This window comes from Eriocheir sinensis, unplaced genomic scaffold, assembly GCF_024679095.1.
Source record: "Eriocheir sinensis breed Jianghai 21 unplaced genomic scaffold, ASM2467909v1 Scaffold776, whole genome shotgun sequence".
Lineage (NCBI taxonomy): Eukaryota > Metazoa > Arthropoda > Malacostraca > Decapoda > Varunidae > Eriocheir > Eriocheir sinensis.
Genome location: NW_026112138.1, coordinates 187,165 through 212,074, shown reverse-complemented (window position 1 = coordinate 212,074; position 24,910 = coordinate 187,165). Strand labels below are relative to the sequence as shown.

Genomic DNA, 24,910 nt, shown 5'->3' with positions numbered 1-24,910 from the left:
CCCTAACCCCATTTTCTCTTCCTTTCCATTCCTTCTTACTGCTCCATTTAATTCCATCCCATTCTCCATCTCCTTTTTCTCCCCACTCCTCTCCTCTCCATTTCTCTTGCTCTGCTTTCCTCTCTCCATATCATCCTCCCTCTCACTCCTTAACAAGCACCTCACGCCCCACACACCTGGAAGAGCCGCTCGTCGTCCCAGTGTGGATTGACGCCTCACAGCCTTCATGTGTGGTTGTGGGCGCGGTGGAACAGCACGTGGAGCATCGACAGGCCAAGGTTCTCGTTGGCCCTGAAGGTGATGAGAGGCGGGGACAGGTGTGAGGGGGCGGGAACAAGACCAAGTACGGTGTTTCATATGCGATTGATTTATAGTTGACCGAACTCGTGAAAAAAAAAAAGATTGGAATTCCTATGACCACACACTAACTCACGCACACACAAGCATCAGTACGTACAGCTCACACCACCACCCTAAGTCAATATATACAAAGTCAAGTCACTCTGCTTCAGGGGCGGTTTGGGGGCGGAGCAGCGGGATGACGTCACTTGAAGGTAAAAAAAAAATTAAAAATCGCCGCCAGTTCAGGGGTGACTAAATTTGCGGCCGTGTGTGCACTTTGGATGTCCATTCTCGCCTTCTTTCACGGCGCGTTCCGGCAAGCCACTGACGAAAAAAATATGCCTTTTTATTGTGCTATTGCGTGACTGTAATTACATTGACTACAAACGGCGGTGTGGGGTGCGAGGAAGGGCATGTTGAAGTGATTGGTTTAAATTAGTCAGACTTCTTTCGTTTTCTCTAAATCACTGTTTCTACATTCTCTAGTTTGGCTCCAAGCAGTGTCACGCATAAACCACGCCTCTGCCGTGTCTCCTCCCACAAAGCTGCGTATGTCTTGACTTGGTATTATAGACTTAGCCACCACCAATCACAGACACTAGCAACACAAAACTACCCTCCTCGCCATCCCCGCCCCCTCACCTGTTGTCTCCGGAGTGCATGCAGTGACCAATCCTCCGATATACAACGGGAACTCTGAGGCCGGCCGCATCAGAGGCATGTGGTTGGTGTCAGACCGTAGCCGCCCGCCGCGACGCTCCCGCATTGACTCCGCCGTGCAGGCCTCGTTACCGTAGATCTGGGCAGGGAAGAGACAGATAAAGGCGAGATCTGGGCAGGGGAGAGACAGATAAAGGGGAGAGCGACAGTAAGTTTACGGTAGGTGATTAACGGAAAAGGTGAAGGTTTGGTGCGTAATTAACTATGAACAAACCCCAAATGTCAAGGTTTTTACGCGAGTGTAACGATTGTTTTTATTTTTTTAATTTTTTTACAAGTTTGAGAATTGACCGAGGAATTAATCGGACACCATACATACACATACATGCACCAACAAACACAGACACGCACACATCAGCCTATAATCTAACCCTCACATCTATACATACATCCCCATTTTCACTAGCTCATTGTTACTCTTTTATCTCACCATCCACATCAGACAATCATATACACCCACACCCACCGGGGCCATGTCTCTCGTATCTCACCATCCACTTCAGACATTCATTTACACCCACATCCACCGGGGCCATGTCTCTCGTATCTCACCATCCACTTCAGACATCCATTTACACCCACACCCACCGGGGCCATGTCGATGAAGGCCGTGTTCATGTTGGGTTGCCGGAGAGTTCTGCGGCCATGCGCGTCCCTGGTGACGTGCCCCACACTCCTGCCACCAGGGAAAGAAATGGAGTTACCAGAGTTGATGAAGACACTAAACCGACTATATTTGGTCCATTTGTTCTCATAAGACACTATTACTAGAGATTATAAAGACACTGTAAAACTATCTGGTCTATAAATTTTGTTCTCTTAAAATATTTTAGAACTAGTCATGAGCACTCTATAAACTATCTGGTCTATATTTGTTCTCCTAAGACACTTCACTACTAGAGTTTATGAGCACACTATAATTAATTTGGTCTATTTGTTCTCCCAAGACACTTCACTACTCGAGTTTATGAGCACACTATAAATAATTTGCTCTATATTTGTTCTCATAAGACAAGCGTAAATATATAAAATGTAAAATATGTAAAAATTCCAAAATTATATAATATTTGACCAACTCGTCTCGCCTTACCTGTGGCACTCCCGATCACCGGTGCGACCACTGCTTACCTGGTGAAGCGGAGGCACCTGGGCTGGCCGGACTCCGTGACGGGGGGCATGTACGGGTCGTTGACGGGGATGGGGATGGGCGCGCAAGGGGGGTGGACCCAAGAGGAGCAGGGGCGGCAGCTGAACCCAGAGTCACCGCCACCTGGGGAAGAAGAGTAAAGAGGAAGAACAAAGAGGAAGAGTAAAGTGCCGAAATACTCCTTGGCCCTTCATAGACGTTTTAAGAGCTACACCACTACCAAGAATGACAACTATCAATTATAAGTGTGATGACATTTTAAGTAGCAGGAATAAGTATCTAACAGTAGTAGTGAATGGATTGCTAGAAACATGGAGCAACAATGAAATCTTAATACGTAGAGTAGTAGTAGTAGTAGTAGTAGTAGTAGTAGTAGTAATTATAATCGTAGTAACAGTATTAGTAGTAGTAGTAGCAGCTTCATTATTATTAGAAGTAGTAGACTTATTGGTAATAGTAGTAATAAAAAAATAAAATAAAAATAAACACCCGCATAACCAATAAAAAAATAAGTCCCCTTGCCGCTCACTTCTGACGGTGGTGGTGACGGCGAAGTCGTGGTCCACAAACTGCCCCATCTGGACGAAGAGGGCGTTGGCGGGCTGGCCGTGGCCCTCCGGTACGTGGCGCAGCAGCAGGCTCAGCAGGCGAGGGTTGGGCAGCAGGCCGCCGCGGACCGATTGGGTGCGGAATAGTGCGGGAGCGTCTGGCGAGGAGGAAGGAGGGAGGGAAAGAAGGAGGAGAGAGAAAGGAAAGAACGAAAGGAGTGGGGTAAAAAAGTAGAAAGGGGAAATAGAGGGAGAAAGGAGAGGAGAAAAGTGGGAGAAAAGAAGGGGAAAGGAAAGAAGAAAAACAGGGGAGGGAAAAAGGGAGGGGAGCGAAGGGAAATGAGAGGGGAGAAAGAGGGAGAACGGGTTTTGGGAAAGGGGTGGACCGAAAAAAAGGGGAAAAGAGAATGGGGAGAAGGGAGAGTGGAGAAGGGAATGAAGGAGGAATTTATAGTTTTCTTGTATTTTTTCCTCTTTGCTATGTCTATATTCCTAACACAATCCATCTTAAAACCATTATGTCCACACAAACTAACATCCAATCCCTATAAACTCTTCTCCAATCCCTGTAGTACCAAACCAAATTCCATGTACTCTCCCCCAATCCTCTATACCCAAACCCAATCCCTTATACTTAACCCCTAATCCTCTATAACCAAACCCAATCCCTTATACTTAACCCCTAATCCTCTATAACCAAACCCAATTCCTTATACTTAACCCCTAATCCTCTATAACCAAACCCAATCCCTTATACTTAACCCCTAATCCTCTATAACCAAATCCAATTCCTTATACTTAACCCCTAATCCTCTATAACCGTGACCCAATCCCTTATACTTAACCCCTAATCCTCTATAACCAAACACAATTCTATGCTTAGCTAATCCTCTACAACCGTAGGCCAATTCCTTATACTTAACCCTAATCCTCTGTTAACCTAATTAGCCCCTTATAACCGTGGCCCAACCCCTTATGTAACTAATCCTCTGTAACCAAGCAAATTCATTATGCTTAAACCTAATCCTCTATAGCAAACCCAATTCATTATACTTGCCAACTAATCCTCTATAACCGTGACCCAACATATATAACCTAATCCTCTGTAACCAAACAATTCCTTATACTTAAACCCTAATCCTCTATAACCAAACCCAATTCCTTATACTTAACCCCTAATCCTCTATAACCGTGACCCAACCCCTTATACTTAACCCCTAATCCTCTGTAACCAAACAATTCCTTATACTTAAACCCTAATCCTCTATAACCAAACCCAATCCCTTGTGCTCCCTAATCACTGCTTTAAGTTCATACTTGTAGCAACCTAATCCTCTATAACCGTGACCCAACACTTCCACCCTCTTACCGTAGGCTGGGGGGAGGAGGCGGATGAAGTCTTGACCAGCGGCGCCGAAGTCCGGGTGTTGGAGGTTGTTGCAGCGGCCACTGAACGTTCGGTAGGGTGAGGAAGGGTCGCAGAAGGTCTCCATGTGGCTGCCGGGGCGAGACGTGGATGACTAGGGGTGTGGATGACTAGGTGAGTACGAATAAGTGGATAAATAAGTATAAGTAAGAGATTAATTATATGGAAAAGTGCGAGGGCGTTCATAAGAGTAAATGAGTAAGCGATGAGTAAACTAGTAAAAGAGTGAGTAAACGAGTAAACGAGTGAGTAAACGAGTAAACGAGTGAGTAAACGAGTAAACGAGTGAGTAAACGAGTAAACGAGGTAGATGAAACGAGTAGCAAGAGTAAAAGTAAACGGTGAGTAAACGAGTAACAGTGAGTAAACGAGTAAACAGAGTGGAAGAGTAAAAGTAAACAGAGTAAACGAGTAAACGAGTGAGTAAACGAGTAAACGAGTGAGTAAAAGAGTAAACGAGTGAGTAAAAGAGTAAACGAGTGAGTAAAAGAGTAAACGAGTGAGTAAAAGAGTAAACGAGTGAGTAAAAGAGTAAACGAGTGAGTAAGCGAAGTAAGCAATGGCAGGCGGTAGCAGTAAACAGTGATGGCAAGAAATGAAAAAAAAAAAAAACAGTGGTGGCAGTGGCAGTGGTGGCGGTGATGGCAGTGGCAGGTGGTGGCCAGGTGACAGGTGAGTAAAAGTAAGCAAGTAAACAAAATGTGTGGTAAGCGAGTAAACGAGTGAGTAAGTGAGTAAGCGAGTGAGTAAGCGAGTGAGTAAGCGAGTGAAGGTAAGCAGAACCAGGTGAGTAAGCGAGTGGCAGTGGTAAGCGAAATATCATTAAACGTAAAACAACAGTGGCGAACATAGTAAGCGAGTGAGTAAGCGGGTAAGCGGTGGCGGCAGTGAGCAGGTAAGCGGTGGGAGTGAGTAAGCGGTGAGTAAGCGAGTGAGTACAGGTGAGTAAAGGTGGCCGAGGTGGTAAGCGAATGGCAGAGGTGAGTGGCAGGTAAGGGGAGTAAGCGATGAAAGCAGGCAGGCAAACGGAAGCAAGCGAAATCGTGAAGCAGTAAAGCAGTGGAAGTAAACCCGAAGAGTAAGCGAGTGAGTAAGCGAGTAAGCGGAAGGTGGTAAGCGAGTAAGCAGGTAAGGTGTTAAGCAAGTAAGCAGTGAGTAAACGGTAAGCAGTGAACGAAGTGCTTAAACGAGTAAGCGAGTGAGTAAACGAGTAAGCGCGTGAGTAAACAGAGTGAAGCAGAGTGGTAAGTGTAAACAGTAAGCAGGTGAGTAAACGTGGTAAGCGGTGAAACAGTGGGCAGTGAGTAAAGTGGTCAGGCAGTGAAAAGCGAGTGAGTAAGCGAGTAAAGGAGTAAGCGAGTGAGTAAGCGAGTAAAGGAGTAAGCGAGTGAGTAAGCGAGTGAGTAAGCGAGTGAGTAAGCGAGTGAGTAAGCGAGTAAGCGAGTGAGTAAGCAAGTGAAACGGTGCAAGCGAGTAAGCGAGCGAGTGAGCGAGTGATGGCAGAATGTAAACGGAAGTGAGTAAGCGAGTGAAATGGTGAAAATGAGTGAAGCAGTGAGTGAAGTGGTGAGTAAGAGGTAAAGAGTGAGTAAGCGGTGAGTAAAGAGTGAGTGAAGGAGTAAAGAGTGGTAAACGAGGTGAGTAAGCGAGTGAGTGAAAGCGGGTGAGTAAGCAAAAGGTAAAAGGGTGTGAAGCAGGTAAACAGGCAGTGTGGTGAGTAAACGAGTGGTAAACAGAGTGAAAAGTGGTAAAGGTAGTGAAGAGTAGGTAAACGATGAGGGTGGTAAACGAGTAAAGGTGAAGTGAAGTGAGTAAAGGTGATAAAGCAATTGAGGAGAGTGAAGAGTGAGGTGGTCGAGTAAAAGAGTGAGTGGGCAGTGGGGTGGGGTGGGCAGTGGGGTGGTGGGCAGGGTGGGGTGGTGGAGGGGTGGGGTGGTGGAGCAGTGGGGTGGTGGGCGGGTGGGGTTGGATGGAGCCAGTGGGGGTGGATGGAGCGGGTGGGGTGGTGGGCGGTGGGGTTGGTAAAGGAGTAAACGGTGTTAAACAGTGAGTAAACAGTAAAAAAGAGTGAGTAAACAGTAAAAGAAGTGAAGTAAGCAAGTAAAGTGAAGTAAACAGGTAAAAGGTGACTAAGCGAGCGAGTAAACGAAAGTGAGTAAACGAGTGAGTGAGCGACTAAGCGAGTAAGCTAGTGAAGATGGCAGTGGTAAAGGTGAGTAAAAGAGTGAGTAAAAGAGTGAGTAAAAGAGAGTAAAAGTGTGAGTAAACGATGATTAATGGGTAAACGATGAGTAAATGAGTAATAAGTGAATGAACGAGCATATAAGTGAATGAACGAGCATATAAGTGAATGAACGAGCATATAAGTGAATGAACGAGCATATAAGTGAATGAACGAGTATATAAGTGAATGAACGAGTATATAAGTGAATGAACGAGTATATAAGTGAATGAACGAGTATATAAGTGAATGAACGAGTAGAGGTAGTGAACAGTTATAAGTGAATGAACGAGTATATAAGTGAATGAACAAGTATATAAATCAGATGAATGAGTATATAAGTGAATGAACAGTATATAAAATGAATAATTTAGTATATAAGTGAGGGGAGTTATTAATGCACTGAGTGGTGAGTAAGAGTGATGGGTAATGGGTGGGTGCCCAGTGATACTTCGTGGGTGGTACACAGGTCAGTTCTTACCCCAAGAGTGGTCAGTTCTTGCCAGAAAGTGGGGGAGGGCAGGGGCAGCCTTGAGGATCAGCAGAAGGGGAGACAGGAGCTGGAGGGGGTGGGGGGTACGAAGGTGAAGGGTTTGGGGGTGGTGGAGTGGCCGAAAGTGAAGGGGCGGAAGGTGACGGGCTTGGGCGTGGAGCTGAAAGTGAAGGGGGGGGAGGAAGGAAAAGTGAAGGGAGTGGAGGGTGGGAAGGTGAAGGGGGTGGAGGTGGAGGAAGTGGAGCCTGGAACGGAAAGGAAAAATAAGTAGATGCCAAGACTAAGCCAATCCAGCATCAGGCACAACATCGAAACACAAAATTGGAAATAAAAGTCAAACTAACTACATAACTTAATAAATACTAACACGACGTTTAAATATCTTTGATTTAAAGTTCATTCTCAACGTAAGTACTCACCGCCACCACCACCACCACCACCACCACCACCGCCGCCGCCGCCGCCGCCGCCGCCGCCGCCGCCGCCTCCGCCGCCGCCGCCAGCAGGCGGGGGCAGGGAAGGAAGGCGTTCCCTCACACTTGGTTCTTCGTCGAGGTAGCAGCGTCGGCGTGGGAGGCAGTTGGTGTCAGGGTGCTCAGGCAAGGGCGGAGGCGGGGTCGGGGCCGGGGGCGGAGGCAGGGTCGGGGCCAGGGGCGGAGGCAGGGTCGGGGCCAGGGGCGGAGGCAGGGTCGGGGCCAGGGGCGGAGGCAGGGTCGGGGCCAGGGGCGGAGGCAGGGTCGGGGCCAGGGGCGGAGGCAGGGTCGGGGCCAGGGGCGGAGGCAGGGTCGGGGCCAGGGGCGGAGGCAGGGTCGGGGCCAGGGGCGGAGGCAGGGTCGGGGCCAGGGGCGGAGGCAGGGTCGGGGCCAGGGGCGGAGGCAAGGGCAGGGGCAGGGGCTGGGTCAGGAATGCGGGCAGGAATGGGGGCGGGAGCAGCGGCACACCAGCCCACCAGCAGCACCAACACCTGGGCAGAGGGGACATATTGGAGATTGAACGATGAGAAAGTAAGAGATTGTTACACCCGAGAATGATTGAACGCGGATAAACTAGTGCATGATCGTATTCAACTCAAGTCACCCTGCTAACTCTTAAATGTACAGGTTATCAACAGTGCGTGGGGCAAAAACACGGTAAAGACTTAATTTACCATATGGACGCAGGCATATGGTACGAGGTCGCCAAGAAATCAAAAGCCAAATAGTTTTAAAGTTTTCAACGGAAGCAAGAATTCGAAAATGCTGATATAATCACCGTTCCACATATGCACCTAAACCATGCTACTTTAGCCACGCAGGACAAACTAGGTTCACCCAAAAGAACAAAGCACTTAATTTCACACGTACCACCTTCAGCAGGGCTATGGGTGTTCACACGGCGCCGCGCCAGCCTCACGAGTTCCAAACGATGACCATTCCTTCCGCGGCCCGGACCACCACAAACGGTTGAAGACTTGGAAGGCGCTACGTCAGTTATGTGTTGGCTTCGCCGGCCTGTAGACGGTGCTGCGGTGAGCTGTGAAGCAGTCTCAGAGACATTTCAGGGTTGGGGTCTGGCTTCAGCTAACGCCTGAATAGAAATGTGAGCACGCCATTTGTTGTTACCAAGCAATCATTATTTACTCCTGAACAACTAAGAAGAACAGCTTTCATGCCTTTTTTACCTTAGGCGCCCTGAATAACACCCGAGGGCATTTTCATCAATATTAGTTTCATCCAACTAAAAACTGCTTATTCGGTAATTATCAATTATATATTATAAGTTTCCTTACCGTGACAACTCGTCCTCGCTTTCCTTTTACTCATCAGTGTCATGAAACCACGAAGCCTTCACTTTCCTCACAAACGTAGATTAACGAGCCTGAAGCAACACAAAAGTATCGCGTAAGGATTCGCATTTATTTCCAACTTTGCCGTCGGTTTAGTCTCGTTTAAAATAATCCAAAACAAGGACTAGAGCACATCCTCTTTCCAATTGCCTGGTCTCGTGTGGTTGTCTGATTAACCCCAAAATCTTTGCTTTACGTTGGCCCTGAAACAGCAGTGACGGTTTGGCAATGATTACAAACTGCGAAGCTTCAGTTAAGTTTCATGGGATGCCCAATTATAACAATACAACTCTGGTACCTAATCTGTAAAGCATGCGGATGAAACTGGTCTATCATGTGTGTCGTTTCAAACTCGTTTCTAGTGTCGAGTTGAAACACTGATAAGGCTTCGGCTTCAGAAGTGTTTTGAAATTTTAATTATGTACCTATTTTTTTTTTTTTTTTTTTTTTTTTTTTTTTGGGTGAATCCTGCATCCTTGTTTCGTTTAAGTTGGCACAAGTTTGGGAAGTTCTCGCCGTGAAGCTCCATGGTAAGGACAATGTTCAGATAATAACGTCCCTTTATGACTAAGCTTGCACTTCCATCTTCTCTCAATTTAAGCAATCTTTTCCTTTTCCCAGTTGGTTCACCTAGTGTCTTTTTACCCCAGCTCCAACAACTGTCTCTCCCCAACATTTTCAGAAAGTCTCCTTCCGTAGTTATATAGTCATTGTGCTTCATTTCCACCCACGAGTAAACGAACACACCAACGATACAAGAAAGGTTTTTATTTCAACAACTTATAACTAGTTTCAACAATACTCAGGGCACCTACATCATACTTTCAACAATCCTAAGAGTCACAAATTGAGCCTAAGTTTATTTACAATTCATACTCTATTTACAACCCCGACGTGGTTTACTTACAACTCTCGAGGGCATAATTTTGGGGTAAAGCAATTAAGAGATTAGTTTATTGCTTTCCATCATTTAACAAGATATCATGAACAGTTTTTATTCACGTCTGTCAGCAATTTTAACAACCCACACAAGAGAGAATAAGGTCATACAATCTTGTAATTATAGTCTTCAATCTTCCTTCTTGTATAAGCCCTTAATTTCCTTTCAGTCTACCCGGATTCTTTATTTTTCTCACATGCCCATGATTTCCCCTTCTTAAATATGCCTAATACTTTCTCCTTAAATTACAACTTCGTTCCCTCCTTCGGCCACTCCGTCGGGTCTCGTCTCGCCCTCCGTATCCTCCCTTTCGTCGGAGCCTCAGCAGATGAGTCGGCAGTGTTCGTCATGGTCGGGTTGTTGGCAGCCAGACGGGTTGGGTTGACACCGCATCTGATGACGTGAGAAACGAAGGTGGTGAGAAGGTGAATGGTGGTGGGCGGATTAGTGACCAAGTGCATGGGTTAAGAACGCGAAGAAAAGAGTACTGATGAAGACAAGGTTCAGGAATATTATACAGGCAGTTAATATCAGATTGTAAAGGCGGATTAGAAAACGAGGCTAGTGGATTGAGAGGGCCGTGGTGCGTGGGGGAGAAAAAATCCAGGAAAAGTTAAGTGGACGAAGAATAGTACTGATAAGGAATGCCATGAGACTAGTTAATATTAGACTGAAAAGGTTAACGGAGGGAACACAAGTTTGAGAAAGGAGGCAGTGTCGATGTGGCAATTAAAGTCGTTGATAAAATAAAGAATAAAAAAACTATCTAAAAAAAATACCTTCATATCAACTACTGTTCCTCTTTTTTTTTCAATATTTGCGAGTCTTGGCTAGAAACGTGAATGTGAAAATGGGTAAAAAAAAAAAGCAACTGAAAATCTAAATAAAGAAAAAAAATAGGTAAAAAAAGTTAAAGAAAAAACAAAAAAACAACTGAAAATCTAAAGAAAACTAAATCGAATAAAGTTTCAAAATACAAAGAATCAACATTAACACGGCTGGTCTCCGCTTCCTCACCAGTCCCTTGGCTTGGCACACGCAGACGAGGCAGTGCGAGACGTGGACGTTCCTGCCGGGGGCGTAAGCGCGGCCCAGGTACTCACACTCCACCTCGTCGCCGCGGTAGTGCTCCTTCCACGGGCTGAGGTCAAGGGGCGTCAGGTGGTCACACGGCAGCAGCGGGTTCCTGGCGGGGTGGGTGAAGATGGAGAAGGTTTAAAGAAGAACAGGGAAAACATGGAAGGAAGGAACCATTGTGAGAACCTATTATAATTTATTTACTCTCCTTCAACCGGAAACTATAAAACACCTAGTTACTTAGAATACTTTTGGGGATATCTTTAAAACACCTAGTTACTTAGAATACTTGTGGGGATATCTTTAAAACGCCTAGTTAGAATATTTTGGGGGGCATCTTCGGTTTTCCATAGACGGGCAAGTGTTTCGGGAGCCTCATTGTGGTCTCGTATGGAGTTTTTAATATTTTTTGTAGTCTTTTCTTGAGCCCTCAGTGATTACTATCTTGTTTTCGTAGTTATTGTTACGCTATTCATCAATTAACCTCATAACTCTTAAGATTACTCCATTTACATAAACAACTAAAGAATAACTTACAACACTCAATTTTTTGTGATTGTTTAGCTTTTGGTTGCGTTGTTCGACTAATCATACTACAACTTTCTGTATCAGCACTACTCCATTCTCGTAAGCAAAAAAACACATAGGTTAGAACTCTTTTGGCGCGGAATTCACTGATTAATCTTACCGTAACTGCTTCATTCACCCTACTCCATTATCGTAAACATCAAAACCACAAAGAACACCCAGGCCAGCACACTCACCCTCGCTGGGACGGGAGGTGGAAGATGCTGGCGGGCAACCTCTCGTTAGTGCCGTCGAAATTGTCACACAGGAGGCGGTTAAGGGTCGAGGCGCTGCGGAGAGCCCTCAGCTGCGCCGGAGTGAAGCCCGCGTCGGCGTTCTCGTACCTGACGGAGGGAAAGAGGAAAAGGGAGTAGGAAGAAATGTAAGATGGAGGGTTGGGAGGGACGTAGGAAAGGAATGAAGGAATAAGGGTAGGATGATAGAAAGGAAAGAAGGAAAGGAGGGAAAGGAAGGAAGGAGGAAAAGGGAGAAGGAAGAAATGCAAGGAGGAAGGGAGGGAGGTAGGAAAGGAATGAAGGAATAAGGGTAGGATGATAGAAAGGAAGGAAGGAATAAGGGTAGGATGATAGAAAGGAAGGAAGGAAAGGAGGGAAAGGAAAGAAGGAAAGGAGGGAAGGAGGAAGGAAGGAGGAAAAGGGAGAAGGAAGAAATGTAAGAAGGGAGGGAGGGAAGTAGGAAAAGAATGAAGGAATAACAGTAGGATGACAGAAAGGAAGGAAGGAAAGGAGGGAAAAAGGAGCGAGTGTCAGGTTGTGTTACCGATATTGAGGACACTGAAGGGTTGGATTAAGACGCTGAAGGTGCTGGTGAAGAGACTGGACGATGGGAGATCTTATTTAACTTTAGATAAGAGACGTAACACTTCCAAGCAAAGAGCGTAGTGGTTTTTTTCTTAGTGGGGTAACTCGTCAAAAAGAGAGACCGACAGACATAGAGGGCTTAAGGGACGAGGCGCAAATTTCACTACTAAAGAATAAAGTTAAAACACTCAACCTCACCGTCTTCTGTATTTTTTTTTAGCACTGCTCGCGATTTTTTTTTTTAGGGGGGAAAAGGTGAGGTCAATCCAAGTTAAAGACACTGCCACTCGGACCCAGAAACAGAGATGAACACAGACGAACAGAAAGCGGCGGACACAGACGCGACTCACCAGAACCTGTCGCCGCGTCTCAGGTTGAAGAACTGGTAACCGATGAGGCAGGCGAAGGTTGGCCCCACCAGCCCCCTCGACACGGGGAACTCCGCCTGCGACACACACACACGAACAAACATACACTATACATACTTAGCCTTCGTTTTCAGTCTTCAATGTACTCATAAAAAAACTAAAAACAATACAAAAGTCAGACTTGCCAAAACAAAAAAAAACATGGCAACAACACAGCATATGACGACAAAAACCTGAAAAACACTACGGCAAAATATACTTCACATGGCAAAAAACACTTCATATGGCAATAAAACACTTCATATGCCATAAAACACTTCATATGGCAAACAAAAACCTTCAATATGCCATAAAACACTTCAAATAGCAAAAAATAGAACAGCCATAAGCAAAAGACTCTCCAAGGATGTAAAGATGAACCTCCTTATCTGGCTACACTTTCTCTACCCCTCCCAACATGGCAATACTGTCTGGCCCTTCGGCGCTACTCACGAGGCCCCCGACGAACAGGTCCACGTCCTCCACTCTGGCGTAGGTCCTGGCGAGGGCGTGCACGGCCTGGCGCGGCATGGAGGTCAGTAGGTCGTCGAAGGAGGTGGTGACGGGGCCGCCGCACGCCTCCCGGTACTGCACGTAGGGCGGCAACCCGTGGTCACGTCCTGGGGGGAAGGGGGGGAGTGGGCAAGACTAAGGCCGGTGTTGTCAGACGCTTACGCCCCTCACATTAACTATTCCCAAAGGCCGAAAATGATTCCAGTCGCGTTCTAATAGGTGTTTTTTTAGGTTCACGGCACCTCTCCTCACGAAATTGACCCCTCTTTCGGCCACCTCTTTGGATTCTTTTTAGGAGCAGCGAGTAGCGGGCTTTTTTTTATTATTGTTTCCTTTTTGTGCCCTCAGGCTGTCGACTTTGTAAAAAAAAGGATCAAACTACCAGGAGGGCCGTAAAACTACCCTGGAAATTTAAAACTCCTACGAAAGCCTTGTCAAATGTGTGTGTGCCTGGGTGCCGAAATGTTTGAGTACGGCCCTTAAGGTAAAGTTGGGGCGTACGCTATGCTGCACGTGGCCTCAGTGCTCATCTCCGTCACAGACATATGCTTGGTAACATTCTAATGCCTGGCCACGCCCCATAGAGGAAGGATTTGAGACGGTCAGTGTTGAGAAGGAACCATCAATTAAAGCACCAGTAATAAGAAGGAACCAGTAACTTTAGGAACCAATAATAAGAAGGAACCATTAATCAAAGCACCAGTAATAAGAAGGAACCATTAAATTTAGGAACCATTAAATTTAGGAATCAGTAATAAGAAGGAACCATTAAATTTAGGAACCAATAATAAGAAGGAACCATTAAATTTAGGAACCAATAATAAGAAGGAACCATTAAATTTAGGAACCAATAATAAGAAGGAACCATTAAATTTAGGAACCAATAATAAGAAGGAACCATTAAATTTAGGAACCAATAATAAGAAGGAACCATTAAATTTAGGAACCAATAATAAGAAGGAACCATTAAATTTAGGAACCAATAATAAGAAGGAACCATTAAATTTAGGAACCAATAATAAGAAGGAACCATTAAATTTAGGAACCAATAATAAGAAGGAACCATTAAATTTAGAAACCAGTAATAAGAAGGAACCATTAAATTTAGGAACCAAGAATAAGAAGGAACCATTAAATTTAGGAACCAATAATAAGAAGGAACCATTAAATTTAGGAACCAATAATATGAAGGAACCATTAACTTAAGGAACCAATAACAAGACTGAACCATTGAGACCCTTTTTATTTTCTTTGACAGCCTTTCAAAGGGGAACTATACTACTATTACTACTACTACCACTACGACAACTACTACTACTACAACTACCACCACCACCACCACCACCCCAATAGCCACGACTCTTACCTCTGGCGATGTTCCTGGCAATGAGGTCCTGGCCGGTGTGTTGCGGGCCCTCAAACAGTTGACTGGAGAGCGTTTTCACCACCTTCAGGTCCACCGGCTGGAGTCTGGCGCCAATGAGTCCCCGCAAGACCAGGTCACACATCTTGGGCTGGCGGGGACACAGGGGTGGAGGGGAGTCAGGGGGGTCGTAGGTGAAGGGACGGAGGGAGTCGTGGGAATGTGGTTTTTCCCTTAGTTTTCATTCCATTCCTCTCTTCCATTCCATCCCATTCCCGTTTCTCCTTTACATTCTGTTTCCCTTTACTGAGTCGTTTACTTGACCTGACGATTCCCATGCCTTTCATTCCAACTTCCCTTCCCTCCCATTCCTTCCTTCACATCCTTCTTCCCAAACCTTAACTGTATCCACAATCTTATCAGACCTTGCCTTACAAATTCCCTTTCATCCCCTTCTATTCGCTCCCTCCCAGCTTCCCTTCCTTCCCTTCTATTCCTTCCTTCACATCCTTCTTCCCAAACCTTAACTGTATCCACAATCTTATCAAACCTTGCCTTACAAATTTCCTTTTATCCCCTTCTATTTCCTCCCTTCTAGCTTCCCTTCCTTCCCTACTATTCCTCCCTTCACATCCTTCCCAATCCCTAACTGTATTCCCAATCTGTTATCAAACCTTGCCTTACAAATTATCTTTCATCCCCTTCAATTCCCTTCCTTCCCATGCCCTCCCTTCCCTTCTATTCCTCCCTTCACATCCTTCCCAATCCCTAACAGTATTCCCAATCTGTTATCAAACCTTGCCTTACAAATTATCTTTCATCCCCTTCAATTCCCTTCCTTCACATGTCCTCCCCTCCAACTTCCCTTCCCTTCCCTTCCCTTCTTTTCCTCCCTCACATCCTGCTTTCCAATCCTTAACTGTATTCCCAATCTATTATCAAACCTTGCCTTACAAATTCTCTTTCATCCCCTTCCCTTCCCTTCCTTCTCATCCCCTCCCTTCCAACTTCCCTTCCCGTCCCTTCCCTTCACATCCTGCTTCCCAATCCTTAACTATCCACAATCTGTTACCAAACCTTGTCTTCTAAGTTATCTTCCATCCCCTTCCATTCCTTTCCTTCCCATGCAACATACCTACCCTTCCATTCTATTCCTCCCTGCACATCCTGCTTTCCTATCCTTAACTATCCACAATCGGTTACCAAACCTTGCCTTCAAAGTTATCTTCCATCCCCTTCCATTCCCATGCCTTCCTCGACCATACCACTCAAATACCTTTCCTTCCATTCCTCTTCCCTTCCTCCCACTCCTCCTCCCTCCTCCTCCCTTCCCACCACACAGCAAGTCATGGAGGCATTGTGGAAGGTGTTGACGATGGGGACGGAGGCGATGGGGAGGAAGTGGTTGTCCATCAGCAACAGCTCGTCGGGGACCATCGTGTGCCCCACCCTGAAGGCCGCTGTGGAGAACTCGTTGAGGATGGACGGGTCGGCGGTGCTGTCGTAACCCTGGCGAAGGCGACGAAGAAGGGAGAGTTTAGGTGGTGATCGTGGTGGTTATGGTGGTGATAAATGGACGAAATGAAGGTAATGATAAGTGTTAGTTATGATGGTGATGGTGAAAGTGGGACGCTAAAGAGAGGAAGAAGGGAGAGTGAGGGTGGTGATTGTGGTGGTTATGGTGGTGATTGTGGTGGTTGTGGTGGTGATTGTGGTGGTAATGGTGGTGATAAATGGACGAAATGAAGATAATGATGGTGTTAGTTATGGTGATGGTGAAAATGGGACGCTACAGAGAGGAAGAAGGGAAGAATGTGACATGATAGTGATGGTTATGGTGATGAAAAAGGGAGGTTAGGAAAATGAAAGGAAGATGTGACAAAAAAAAGATGGGGGGGATGCCAGATAGATAATGAAGGGGAGGATGATAGTGACAGCAGTCGTAAATATGGTGATAGTGAAACAAAGAGGAGAATGAAGAGGGAGGGAGGTCAGGAAAATGAAAGGAAAGATGTGACAAAAAAAATGAGGGAGGGGATGCCAGATAGATAATGAAGGGGAAGATGATAGTGATAATGGTCGTAGATACTGAAACAAATAAAGAGGAGAATGAAGAGGGAGGAGGTAATGAAAATGAAACTAAAGAGGTGACAAAAAAATGAGGGGGGGGATGCCAGATAGATAATGAAGGGGAAGATGATAGTGATAATGGTCGTAGATACGGTGATAGTGAAACAAATAAAGAGGAGAATGAAGATGATGGAAGAATAAAAATAAAAACTACACACGAACCTCCCTCTTACCTGGCTCCGAGACTCACCTGGTAGTAGCCCGATGATTCTGGTTGAAGGCGATAGTCTGCCATCTTGATAGGCCCAAGGAGCTCCGGCAAGAACTGGCTGTAGACGAAGTGTTGGTACTCTGCGATGTTGATGCGGCGAGCCTCCTGACATGGGCCGGACAGGTGAGATGGACAGGTGAGTGACAGGTACGGACAGGTGGGAGGGACAGGTGAGTGACAGGTGAGGAAAGTAAAAGATTGCAAGACTGATTGACCGATTGCTAGATTGGGTGATGGAATTATTGACTGGAGGGAAAAAATGTAAGGAAAAAGGAAAGGATTGACCGAGTGCGTGACAGGTGAAGAAATGACTGACTGACTGACTGGGTGATGGAATTATCGACAGAAGGAAAAGGGAATTGACTGATTGACTAATGGGGTGATTGAGTTCCTGACTGAAAGAAAAGGAAAGTGAAAGGGAATTGACTGACTGATTGATGAACTTATTGAAACTTACGTGAATGACTGAAGGAAAAGGAAGGAACCAAACTGAGTGACTGGTGGACTGACAGGGTGTAGGAATTATTGATTGAAGAGAGTGGGGAGAAAAAGGGAAAAAAGTGGAGAATGGGGAGAAAGGGAAAAAAGTGGAGAATGGGGAGAAAAAGGGAAAAAAGTGGAGAATGGGGAGAAAAAGGGAAAAAAGTGGAGAATGGGGAGAAAAAGGGAAAAAAGTGGAGAATGGGGAGAAAAAGGGAAAAAAGTGGAGAATGGGGAGAAAAAGGGAAAAAAGTGGAGAATGGGGAGAAAAAGGGAAAAAAGTGACTGACTGCTTGATTAGGATGGTGTCAGGATATTAGACTAAAACTAACTGAATTGACTGGGTGAGTGTCGAGTGGAATAAAGTAGACTATTTGAAGACTGGAAAAGATTAGACTGATTGGTGTATCGAATGGGTGGGTGGCAGAAAGGAATATAAACTTAATGAATGAAGGAAAAATGAAGGTAAAGGTGAGGAAAATGTCATGTGAAAAAGTAACTAGACTGATTGATTGGTTGACTGTCAGAGGAAAGTAGATGAACGTTATGGTACAAAGAGAAGATACCGGTTTCGGGGGTACACCTGGTCTGGTAACACCTGCTCGGGCACGCCTCACCTGGTACACCTTCTCGTCGTCCCAGTGGGGGTTGAGGGGTCCCAGTGCACGCGCCAGGCGGTTGTGCTCACGGAAGAACACCACGTGACTTACCATCAGCCCAAGGTGTTCGTTGCTCCTGGTGAAGAGAATGGATACCTGCAAATGATCTCTTTCGGCCACCTCTTTTGATTCTTTTTAGGAGCAGCGAGTAGCGGGATGTTTTTTTATTATGGTTTCCTTTTTTTGTGCCCTTGAGCTGTCTCCTTTGTTGTAAAAAAAAAAATGATCTCACCTACTCACCAGTCATCTCACTCAATCTATTTCTTATTGCGACTAATCTTGCGACTAATCTCTCCATCGCAATATAGACTACGCCCTCGCTAAAACCCTTTCCTCACCTTATCTAATATTTTCAATTACGTACCCACTCCACCAACCCATCACCTACTCCCCAGTTCTTTCCCAATTTACTACCTCCTTTTTTTTCCTCCCATTCCCTACCGAGTCACTCCCAACCTTTCCTCTCCCAAAAACACCTTCCCTTCCTTCCTCTCCCCACCTCTCACTCCCATCACCTCACTCCCAGCCTTTATTTCAGCTCCTCTCCCCAATACGAGCACTTCTTTACCTCCCATCCCCTACAAAACACTTTTCCTCCCCCCAAACCCCTTCCCTTCCTCTCCCCACCTCTCACTCCCATCCATCCTCCCACCCCTCTCCCAATACAGAACACTTATTTACCTCCCATCCCCACAAACAACTCCTTTTCTCCCCACCTCTTCTTCCTCCTTCCTCCCCTCTTCCTCACCGCTCATCCCCCACGAAGAAGCACTTGTCGCCCTCCGCCCTGCACTCCTCACACGCCACGGCGTCCCGCCCGAGGGGGAAGCCGCCGTCGGGCGCCTCCGGGCGCAGCTCCGCCAGCAGCCCGAAGGAGTAGAGGCCCAGGTTCCTCTCCCGGCAGTGGTCGCTCCCGTACACCTGTGACACGTTAAGGGAGGTTTGCCAATTTGTACGCACGCCGTATTCTTTCCAACTGGTACTCATTAAGGAAGGGGAAATGATGGTACAAGAGCAACAGAAGGAAGAATTATGATGATGAGGATTTAGTGACAGGGCATGGCTACTGAGTAATGGTAATGGAATAAGAATGATGGGACAGGGGTGAGGGTGATGGGACAAGGGTGACAGGACAAGGGTGACAGGACAAGGGTGACAGGACAAGGTGATGGGACAAGGTGATGGGACAAGGGTGACGGGCCTCTTACCGTGGAGAGGTCGAGGAAGGCGGTGTTGAGGGACAACTGCTCCTGGAGGGCCGCCCTAGGGAGTCCCGCCCGCTGACTACCTCGCTCCTGATGAGGAAGACAAAATATACACACACACAAAAAAAAAGACTTGAAGAAGAAAGAAGATGAAATTGATGAAGTTCATGAATTCTCTATTACATAACAGACACATGCACGATGCCATAGCCACCCCACCTGACAGAAGGGAGGCAAAGGCGCTTGTTGTAGTAGTCAGCCTTGATGTGCGGGTCGTCAGGCAGGATGGGCAGCAACGCGCAGTGCAGGTCCCGCTCACGGTTGCCTCCCTCGCAGCGACAGGCCGGCACCTGGGTGGGAGCACAGCAGGGGCAGGGGAGGTGACGAGGGTGAGGGAAGAGGAGGAATAAACTACTGACAGAGGTAATAAAGGGATCAAACGGTATGTAGACTCCTCTTTCTTTCTTCTAGAGAATTGACAGAGAGGTTAAAAAATAAATAAAACGACAGTAGATTCCTCATTGTTTCCTTCTATAGGCGAGCAAACACACCGAGGTTAAAAGCATAAAAAACATCGTCAGTTCTCTTTCTCCGTCTGAAGACTAACAGACTAAGGTAATAATAAAAGAGCAGAGGTCTCTTCATTCTCCCCTTATTAGCTTCGACTGACTTGTTATTAATGCAAAACAAAGCATTGGATTTCTCTCTAACTCTTCCTCCCCTTTAGAATCTGACTACGGCTGAAAAGAAAACTAAATGGGTTCCTTCATTTCTTCTTCCCCATATCGGTTCTGGTCAACTGACAATTGCTATCAAAAAGAATCAAAGTAAAACATCAGTTGCTCTCCTCATCATTCCCACCTTGAGGAACACCAGCCCATAAAACTACCTTTCAGCGTGGGCACAACTTACTGAGGTCGTGAGTCCTAAACTGTCTATCTGCATCACCAGGAGGGTTGTGGGAGGTGCAGAGGGGCGTTGGAGGCACCTCTCTCATGTGAAGGGACACTTGGCGGGGGATTGGGCAGGAGTCCCCTTCACTACCGACCGTAGCCTCATCCACGCCGCGTCTGAAGGAGAAGGGAGGGAAGATGTGATGTGATAAGGGGAAAAAGATGGAGACAGGAACAGTTACGAGGGATGAAGTGAAGCTTAAGAAAGGGAAAGAGTAAAGGGAAGAGGTTGGAGAAGGAAAAGTTGGAGAAGAAAGGGAAGAAAGGGAGTAAAGGGAGGAAGAGGTTTGAGAGCAAAGGTGTGGTTAGGGATAGAGGGTGATAATGATAAGTTTAGAAAGGTGGCGAAGAAAGTGTAGAAAGAGGAAATGAATGAGAAAAAGAAAGAAGACATAGAAGGAAAAGGGAACAAAGGAATATGAGGAAAGAAAGTGGAAAAAGGGAAAAGGAAAGAGGAAAAGAAAGAGAAAACAGAGAACGAAAAGAGGGAACAAAGGAATAAGAGGAAAGAAAGGGGATGAAGAAAGTGGAAATAGGGGAAAGGAAAGAAAAAGAGAAAGGGAACACAGAAGGTAAAGAAGGGAACAAAGAAATAAGAGGAAAGAAAGGGGACGAAAGGTGTAAATAGGGGAAAGAAAAGAGAAATGGAAAACAAGAGCAGGAAAAGAAGGAAGAAGGGATAAAGGACAAGAAGAAAGAAAGGGGGACGAAAAGTGTAAAAAGGGAAAAGGAAAGAAAAAGAAAGGGGAAATGGAGAAGGAAAAAGAAGGGAAGAAAGGAATAAGAGGAAAAGAAAGGGGACGAGGTAAAGGAATGCAGGAAAGGGAATGGTTAGATGTGGATGAGGAAAATAAGAAAAAAACATCAAAACTATTATGCTTGCAGAAAGAGGAGGAGGAAAAATACCGAATGGGAGAAACAAATAAGAGAGAGGTATAGAGGAAGGAGAAAAATAGGAAGAAAGAAGTTAGAAAGGTCGGGAAGCAAATGAAGGTGACTCTCTCTGGCCCTTCCAGACCTTACGATTCAGGGTAGTCAGCAGCAGCCAGGTAATTGCACAGGCGAGGCTTGCACCACCTGGGGCGTTGGGCAGCCCTCAGACGCCGCACCCCCGCAGCAACCTTGATATGGACCGGAAAGCTAGAGAAGTCTGATAAACACTTGGTCCCAGTGTGCCTTGAGGAGAGGAGAGGAAGAAAGTGGCGGAGGAGGGAGGGAAGTGTAGAAGCAGGAGGAAAAGAAAATTGGAAAGACTGATAATTGTGCGTTTGAACAGGTGGTGAGCAAATATAGAAAGAGGGAGTGAGGAGATAGAGAGAGGAGAGAGAAAGAAGGGAGGAAAAGAAAAGAAAGAGGAGAAAGAGTCTAAAGGGAAAATATGATCAAAAAAGAAAGGAAGAAAAAAAAGTTAAGGTCTTGAACTCTCACTACTCACCTGTGGAGCACACCTGGAGAACACCTGGCAGGCAATGTTAACCAGGAGCCAGGTAATCCCAGGTAATCATCGTCAGGCATTGATAAGAGTGAATGACTGACAGCTGTTCAATGTAGCCAATAAAAGTCTGCATTCACGTCCTAACTTCTCAGTTTGTAAAGATAATAAAATGGTACCAAACACGAAGCCACAGACCCAAGAACAGAACTCTTTTAGTCAGTCATCTTTAGCACCATTTTCTTTTCACTCCTCTTCGATCTGTGACAATGCGAGGCAGACCTCAACTAAGATCAGAAGCAGGGGATGAGTCACGAGAGGCAGGAAGGGACGAGGGAGGCGGGAACATAAGAACATAAGCTCATACTTTTCTCTCTTTCTCTTTGCTCCTCTATCTTTCTTTTTTCCTCCCTCCTCAGCTTTCTCTCCCTTCCTTTCTATCTATACTTAGGGAAATAGTACTTACAACATCTGGGATTTACAAGAGGTAGGCCTAAACTTGAAGATACACTACATGACTGAAAAAAAGTACTTTATGCAACACTGGGATTTCTACAAGAGGTAGGCCTAAACTTGAAGATACACTTACATGACAATGAAAAAAGCTAACACCATTACTGAAAGTAAAGACCAATCAAGAGAAAGGACACAGAAATAGCGAAGGAGAAGACAAGTAAAGTGATGACAAGTGATGACTTTCAAAGCGTCACAGATCAAGACAAAAAAACATAGAACAAAAAGGAGGGAACGAAGAGGACGACGACCCGCCACTTACCAAAGACCGAGGCCTTTACACGGCCTGGCATGGGCACAGCCGGAGGTGTGTTGATACTGTGGGCGCTGGCAGGTTATTACAGCGGCCGGTGATGGTGCAGTACTTGGCGGAAGTGTTACTGCATCGACGGGGAAGGTCTCTTGGCGGAGGGAGAGATGGGAGACGAGGGATGAGGGGGGATGGGGAAAAAGATTCTAGGTAGGTAAAATCAGGATGCTTGATCAGAGGTAATATTTGAAACTTATTAATGGCGTCAAGTGCAGCAAACCTTCCTTCGCATTCCAAGTTCCAGAAGAAAAAATAAAATGGAAACTAGAATATAAAAAATGTGAATCCTGAAGACTTCTATTGAACTACAAGTAAAAAAAAAATGTTGTGAAGGCCTTCGCTAATGGTTCAGCTCTTTACAAGTTTTATCTTTGCTTTCCTCCTCCTCCTCCTCCTCCTCCTCCTCACCTGCATGTCTGGGTGTTGGGGGGCCAGGTCCTCAGGCACCACGGAGGAGGCACCTGGCTGGGGGGAGCGGCCTTCGGGGTCCTCCAATATGCACCTGCTGCAACATGGAGACACGTTGGGGTCGCTGCCTGGGAGAGGGGGAGACAATAGGTAAAATACATGAAAGAAACTTGGAAGAAACTATTGAGAAACAGGAAGAAAACTAAAGACAGGAGCACTAAGAAATTAAACCGGTCTTAACGTTACTGAGCATAAAAATGTGATCAGCGGGGCCATAGACCACATCAGTTATAAGCAGCACACCAAAGCAGTCACCAAAATCACACCACTCAAGTCACTAAGTCAAAAATCAGAAATCAAAACCAGGATTGGGAGAAAAAAGTCACTCAGGGTCAGTAATCCAGCTAATCCCACCTTCGATGAAATTCCCTTGGGGTCCACTGCAGAAGGCGACGCTGGGTCCCTCTGTCTCTGCCCACTTACGCCACGCCCATGATAGTCCAGGCGCCGTGGGGGATCTCGCCCTAGGAAGAATGGCGGGGAGTTGACAGTAATTCAGATTACGAGGGCAGTGAAGAAGGCGTCGAGATTGGGGGGGGTAGCGGTGGAGTGAGGCAGGTCCGTCGAAGAGTCCATAGTCGTGAATGGTCTTGGTGTTGAAGAAGAACCGTGCGTGTGGGGGAGTAGAGGGTGGCAGGGGCAGGAGTACGAGCTCTTACTCCCCTCCAGCACCAGGGACGGGGATAGTGCCAACTCGACCCGTGACCGCACACCACCAACACCCGGACGGAGGAAAGATAAAGCATTAGGGAAGGTATTATAAGACGCCTTCGCTTCTCAAATCAACTATTTCTAAACGTCAAAGAGGGAAGGTCAGTCGGGTTCTAATGAGTGTTTCTTTAGGTTCACGGTACAGGAAAGGAAGGGTTGGTCAAACTACCACCAGGGTCATAAAGAGAAATACTCCTGAAATGCCCCAAACTCTTACGAAAGCCTTGTCAACATGTGAACTTGGGCGCCGAAATGTATGGCTGCCCCTCTTAGGTCATTGCCATAAGCCATTTTGAGTCCACTCCTGAACAGAAAGGGCCGAGAGTGAGGTTCTGTGCTATTTTCATCCGCCTGGTGTGTCTGACTGGGGGACGAAGAAAGGTAAATAAGAAACAGATGAAAGGTCGTGTGGGAGAGAAAGGAAAGGAAAGATGATGAAAGGAGGCAAAGCGCGACGTTCCTAAGTAAAATAACAAAAGTGTAATTCTTAAATAAAAAAAAATGTGGGGTTTAGTAGAAAAAAATTGATTCCCAGGTTAAAAAAAATGGGCTTCCCAAGGGTATGAAAATAAAAAAAGGGGTTAAATAAAAAAGTGGGGTTTAGTAGAAAAAAAGTCTATTCCCAGGTTAAAAAAATGGGCTTCCCAAAGGTATGAAAATAAAAAAGGGGTTAAATAAAAAAAGTGGGGTTTAGTAGAAAAAAAGTTGATTCCCAGGTTAAAAAAAGTGGAGCTTCTAAGGGTATGAAAATAAAAAAAAAGTGTTAAAGGGAATAAAAAAAACGTAAATAGGGGAAGATAATAAAGTAGAGAGAAAAGGAGACTGAAAAAGCAAGTGCAGTACATTTTTCAATCACTCCAATCACAACTCTAATCTCCTATTTAGAAGTAAAAGAAAATAAGCGAGTTTCATACATTCTAAAAACAGCGAAGCGAGGTGACGTCATGTGAGATTAAGTGGCAGGGAGAGGAAGACTAAACGGGATATTAAACTTGGCAAATTTTCCGTGGATCGTCAGTCAAACCACGATTTCCGCTGACGTGGTTCTCAATTGTTTGCTGTTATTGCTGCTGATGAAGATGAGGAGTAATACCGTCGTCCTTCGAGTGAAAATCCACCGGTAGCTTTGGAAGATCGTGGACACGTCAGAAAACCACGCAAATATGAGAACCACGCCAGCGGAAATCGTGGTGTGACTGAAGATCCACGGAAAATTTGCCCAGTGTAACAGCCCCTCAACGTGGAACGCGAGTGAAAGGAGAGCAGAACGAGTGTCTTGTGCCTTGTAATTAAACGCCGCGGTACACGTCTGACTTTACACCTGGCGAGCACGAGGAACAAGAGTCGCTGAGGGTATGTGGCCCGCGTGGTTCTATAACTCTGCATCACCGCACCCCGCCTTCGAAACCCTTTGGACAGTAAATCTTG

At 45.9% G+C, this 24,910-nt stretch overlaps 3 protein-coding genes across 3 annotated transcripts; all 3 read right to left on the bottom strand.

Annotated features, from left to right (window-relative positions):
• Nucleotides 1–224: 224 nt before the first annotated feature.
• On the bottom strand, nucleotides 225–7,878 carry LOC126994332 (chorion peroxidase-like). Its single transcript, XM_050853661.1, has 7 exons — nucleotides 7,435–7,878; nucleotides 4,127–4,277; nucleotides 2,739–2,915; nucleotides 2,191–2,332; nucleotides 1,651–1,738; nucleotides 1,029–1,141; nucleotides 225–291 (listed from the first exon to the last, which is right to left on the bottom strand). The coding sequence occupies exons 1-7, from the start codon at nucleotides 7,876–7,878 to the stop codon at nucleotides 225–227; spliced, it is 1,182 nt and encodes a 393-aa protein (XP_050709618.1).
• Nucleotides 7,879–9,474: 1,596 nt separating this feature from the next.
• On the bottom strand, nucleotides 9,475–14,578 carry LOC126994333 (peroxidase-like protein 3). Its single transcript, XM_050853662.1, has 6 exons — nucleotides 14,414–14,578; nucleotides 12,988–13,154; nucleotides 12,478–12,572; nucleotides 11,504–11,650; nucleotides 10,680–10,848; nucleotides 9,475–10,055 (listed from the first exon to the last, which is right to left on the bottom strand). The coding sequence occupies exons 1-6, from the start codon at nucleotides 14,553–14,555 to the stop codon at nucleotides 9,984–9,986; spliced, it is 792 nt and encodes a 263-aa protein (XP_050709619.1). The 5' UTR covers nucleotides 14,556–14,578; the 3' UTR covers nucleotides 9,475–9,983.
• A 477-nt stretch (nucleotides 14,579–15,055) lies between these two features.
• On the bottom strand, nucleotides 15,056–23,205 carry LOC126994331 (chorion peroxidase-like). Its single transcript, XM_050853659.1, has 7 exons — nucleotides 23,195–23,205; nucleotides 22,712–22,808; nucleotides 18,639–18,811; nucleotides 17,849–17,966; nucleotides 16,731–16,856; nucleotides 15,751–15,919; nucleotides 15,056–15,072 (listed from the first exon to the last, which is right to left on the bottom strand). Exons 1-7 carry the CDS (start codon nucleotides 23,203–23,205, stop codon nucleotides 15,056–15,058), a joined length of 711 nt encoding a protein of 236 aa, XP_050709616.1.
• Between the last annotated feature and the right edge of the window lie 1,705 nt (nucleotides 23,206–24,910).

What these genes read in the sequence shown, in the direction of transcription:
- LOC126994333 (XM_050853662.1), bottom strand. Translation starts at nt 14,555, where the DNA reads ATGTGTGACCTGGTCTTGCGGGGACTCATTGGCGCCAGACTCCAGCCG. An exon ending in ACCTGTTCGTCGGGGGCCTC is followed by an intron (nt 12,573 to 12,987) that starts GTGAGTAGCGCC and finishes TGTGTGTCGCAG; the next exon opens with GCGGAGTTCCCCGTGTCGAG. An exon ending in TGTGCCAAGCCAAGGGACTG is followed by an intron (nt 10,056 to 10,679) that starts GTGAGGAAGCGG and finishes TCACGTCATCAG; the next exon opens with ATGCGGTGTCAACCCAACCC.
- LOC126994331 (XM_050853659.1), bottom strand. An exon ending in TTCTTCGTGGGGGATGAGCG is followed by an intron (nt 17,967 to 18,638) that starts GTGAGGAAGAGG and finishes TCTCTTCACCAG; the next exon opens with GAGCAACGAACACCTTGGGC. An exon ending in ACGACGAGAAGGTGTACCAG is followed by an intron (nt 16,857 to 17,848) that starts GTGAGGCGTGCC and finishes GGCCCATGTCAG; the next exon opens with GAGGCTCGCCGCATCAACAT.
- LOC126994332 (XM_050853661.1), bottom strand. Translation starts at nt 7,878, where the DNA reads ATGTCCCCTCTGCCCAGGTGTTGGTGCTGCTGGTGGGCTGGTGTGCCG. An exon ending in CCTTCATCGACATGGCCCCG is followed by an intron (nt 1,142 to 1,650) that starts GTGGGTGTGGGT and finishes TTCCCTGCCCAG; the next exon opens with ATCTACGGTAACGAGGCCTG. An exon ending in CCGGCCTCAGAGTTCCCGTT is followed by an intron (nt 292 to 1,028) that starts GTATATCGGAGG and finishes CATCACCTTCAG; the next exon opens with GGCCAACGAGAACCTTGGCC.